Source organism: Mus caroli, chromosome 9 (assembly GCF_900094665.2).
Source record: "Mus caroli chromosome 9, CAROLI_EIJ_v1.1, whole genome shotgun sequence".
Taxonomy (NCBI): domain Eukaryota; kingdom Metazoa; phylum Chordata; class Mammalia; order Rodentia; family Muridae; genus Mus; species Mus caroli.
In genome coordinates, this window is record NC_034578.1 from 62,689,904 (window position 1) to 62,693,980 (window position 4,077).

Sequence of the window (4,077 nt, forward strand, 5' to 3'; positions counted from 1 at the left end):
TCACTTTGTAGACCAGGCTGGCCTCGAACTCAGAAATCCGCCTGCCTCTGCCTCCCGAGTGCTGGGATTAAAGGCGTGCGCCACCACGCCCGGCCAAGGCACATCTTTAACTGATACAAAGGAGCAAAGAAATTGCTGGCGCAATGACTTAGTAGGGAAGAACACCCAGTATGAAAATGTGAGGATTTGCCCTCAGACCCACGACACTCATGTAAAAGCTGGGTATGGCTCTGTGCACCTTTGACCTCCGGCGGGGAGTGGGGGATGTACAGAGAAAGAAGCATCACAGGGTTTGTTAGACAGACAGCCTAGCCAACCCCCAGCAAGCTTCAGCTTCTGTGAGTCAGGAAGAGTGAGGAAGCAGGACACTCAGTGCCCCTCTTCGGCCTCCACATGCAAGGGCACAGGGGCATACACCATATGCCCATGCACGCACATTCATATACATCACACACCCATATAGCACACGCACACGTATACACCGAGTCATCACTCCCGCATGCTTTATTTATGTTTCTTTGTACCAGGGCCAAGATGTCTAAACTGATATTAATTAACAGTGACAACAGTCACCACTCACTCCCAACCCCCCGCCGCCATGGGGAATGGCATTAACTGACTGTATACACAGTGAGTATAGGTCCCAGCTGATTCTGCAAAATTCAGGGTCATAAAGGAGGTAGAATGGGGATGCAGAGCCTGTGCAAGAAGCCAGGAGAGCTTTGGAAGTAGAGTGGAGCTGGGCTGCGGGTTGTGCAAGCTTCTTTCCCCAGCTGCACAGAACACAGAACTCACCTCACATGCCCCTAACCACCGGCTGCCCTGGGGTAGGGCAGGTTAGTGCGGTACCTGTCCACTGTTGCTCAATGGCACAGACATGAGCCTCCGTGAACTGCCAGGAATAGGCCAGTTTCTTCCACTCATTGGGCCTTAGATACCGGGAGGCCAGTCGCCAAAGCACGGAGCGGAGCTGCTGCGTTTCCCGACGACGGTCTTGCTTAAAGGTTAAGTTCCTCCTAGAGACGTCGCTGCCGTCCCTGCGTGAAAGGTGGTCCTGGGGGCGGGGGCAGATTCCAAAAGTGCAGGAGCCGTCTGGGGCCTCCTTGCAAGCTCTTTCTCATGATACAAGTGATACAGAACCTGGGAACCTGAATCAGCACGGGTCTGTGACTTCATGTCTGCCACCCTGTCTGACTGTGCCTTGCCTTGACCACTGGACCTCCATCTAGAACTCACCTCCCTGACTTTCAACCCATTGCCACAGTCAAAAGAGCTCTACTGTGCCACCTCCTCCAGGAAGCCTCCAGCCAGAGACCTCTCTGTTCTCACACCATTTCTCTTTCGCCATGACGTTTATGTATTCAAACCAATTGGTTTCTTGGCCAGGGTCTTACCAGCACAGACCCAAGTCTGCCTCATCTCGGTGTGGCTGGATGCTTGCTTATCCAGGTCCTCACAATCTTGATGGTACCCAAGGCAGAGAGGACCACCCACTTAGAGAGAGGGCCCCCCAAGGTTGGTTGAGGTTCCATGCACAGCCAAGGCTGGAGAGATCAATGGAGGTGATACCTTCTCCCATCGGTAGAAACGATCAGCTTTTATGATCATGTCCACCAGGCTGACGTGGTTGCTACGGGCAGCCACTGCCAGGGCTGTTTTTCCTTGCTGCAAAGAAGAGGCAGAGGGAAGCTTGGACAGGACAGGGCGGGGCTGCCTCTTGACTTATCACAAAACCTCCTGCCCAAAGGAAGTGCTTCCAGTGGTCCACACTGGAAACAGAAAGGTTTTCTGGGCTGCATGGTAGAGATGTGGGATGATGATGATGATGGTGGTGATGGTGATGATGATAGTGTTATTATTATATTTACTTGTATGTATTATTATTGGCATTGATAGCAGTGTCTGGCATGGAGGAAGCTGTGAAAACTTGAAAGAAGGGCTACTTAGAGCACAGGTACCTTATCTCTCAGGCTTAAGTCAGTTCCAGCAATGAGAAGCATCTCGGCTACATCCTGCCAGGCGTGCTCGGCGGCAAGGTGGAGGGGAGTCTGCCGCCTCTGGAGAAAAGATGAGGGGGAAGGTAAAGCATGCAAAAAGCATATGGGGAGCCAGGCAAAGTGGCTCAGGCTTTCAGTCCCAGCACTCGGGAGGCAGAGGCAGGGATCACAGAGCTCCGTGAGTTCAAGGCCAGTCTGGTCTACATAGTAGGTTCCAGGACAGCCAGGACTACTCAGAGACCCTAACTCAGAAAATGCAATACAATACAATACAATAATACAATACAATACAATACAATACAATACAATACAATACAATACAATACAATAACTAGAGGGTGGTTTAAAGCACTGTTCTTGCAGAAGATCCTAGTTAAATTCCCAGCACCCACATCGGATGGCCCACAGCTGCCTGTAACTCCCCACTCCAGGAGGTTTTATGCTCCTCCGGCCTCCCAGGGCACCTGCACATAGGGAACACATACTCACACAGACACTCACACTCACGTGCAAAACACACATACACACACAAATAAAAATAAACCAACAACCTTGAAAAGCTAAAAAAGGAACTTAATTTCTCAACTCTAGGTCATGCTGGGAGAGCCCTGGGTCTGAATGGTTGGTTTCTGCAGTCACTCACAATGTCCACTGCAGTCACTCACAATGTCCACTGCGTCCAGATCACTGTGGTCATCTATGAGGAGCTGGACAAGGCCAGGGAAGTTGTGCTTCACAGCAAGGTGCATAGGAGTGGTGCCCTGCTATGGGAGAGAAACACAGGTCAATGACTTGCCCCCTCCTCCAGGACTGCAGATGGAAGGTAGGGTAGGGTCAATTTGGCCACTGTAGTCTCTCAAACAATAGAGGTGACCAGAGGCAGGCACAGCCACAATGCCTGGAACTGGAGGCTTTGTGCCAGGTGAGAGAGCCTGAAATGCCAGCCTTGAGTATGTGTACATGGTGTGACCTTGGACACGGCTGTTTTCCTGCTCTGGTCCACCTTCCTCTTTTACTCCTCATCTGACAAGTGATGGTTGCTAAGGAGCCTTCGAGCAACACCATCTCCTGATTCTCTATCACACTAAATCCGTACCGTGGTCTAAGAACCACACAAGGAGGTTTGTGTCCTTGGGAAGGTCTGCATCTTACAAATAGAACCACTGCGATTCACAACCCAAGCTAGGAGGCACCTGGGGGGGTGCCTGATCATAGTGATGTATGAATGGATGAATGAATGAATGAATGAGAGTGGTCAGGCACCTAAAAGAGACCTTACACAACTCAAACACTTGTCTAAGGCCTTGTTCAGGGCTGAGGAACACCACTGCCAACAGCCATATGTGGCTTCCTGACTAATCACGACATGAAGATATGCCACGGCACCCACCTCTCTAGGTGACAAGGACACACATGCTATGGAATAGTACCAAGCCAGTGAAATGGATGTTGTAGATTTATACTCCTAAAAATATATATACTTAAATATTGAACATAAAAAGGTTACAGGATATAACATATAAAGACCAAGGACTGCCCTCAGCTGTCATTAGTAGTACAATTCAGGGGAGAGAGGTGTATCTGTATTTTAACTAAGTCATTAGTTAACTAATAATTAGATAATAATTAATTAGGTTTAAATAATTGATTTATTGATAATTTTATCAATTATTTAAAAATACTTGATTATTTATGATATCTTTATTTTTATGTATATGAGTATTTCACTTACATGCATGTCTGTGCAACATGTGTGTGCCTGGGCTAATGAACATTAGGAAAAGATGTCAGAGCCCCTGGAATTAGAGTTATAGATGGTGATGGGCCACCATGTAAGTACTGAGTAAGTCCTCTCCAAGAACAACAGTGCTCCTAACCACTGAACCAATCTCCAGCTCTACTTGCTTATTTTAAAGATTTTTTTTTCTGGTATTCCCAACAAAATTTTTGGAAGAAATAATCCTTTATTGTGTATTATTTTGCTGTAGATCATTTGCTTGCATATTGAGATTATTTCTAGTATTTCTATTTTGTCTTACTGATATATCTTTTTTTTTTTTTTTTTTTTTTTTTTTTTTTT

At 47.4% G+C, this 4,077-nt stretch overlaps 1 protein-coding gene across 1 annotated transcript in view; it reads right to left on the reverse strand.

Moving 5' to 3' along the window:
- Ankdd1a (ankyrin repeat and death domain containing 1A) overlaps positions 1-4,077 on the reverse strand; it is a 19,835-nt gene that overhangs the window by 1,485 nt on the left and 14,273 nt on the right. Inside the window, exons 10-13 of the mRNA XM_029482053.1 lie at positions 2,663-2,761; positions 1,959-2,057; positions 1,570-1,665; positions 850-1,054 (exon numbers count right to left, since the gene is read on the reverse strand). Of these exons, the coding sequence (XP_029337913.1) occupies positions 850-1,054; positions 1,570-1,665; positions 1,959-2,057; positions 2,663-2,761 (499 nt within the window). The remainder of the gene's footprint in view (positions 1-849; positions 1,055-1,569; positions 1,666-1,958; positions 2,058-2,662; positions 2,762-4,077) is intronic.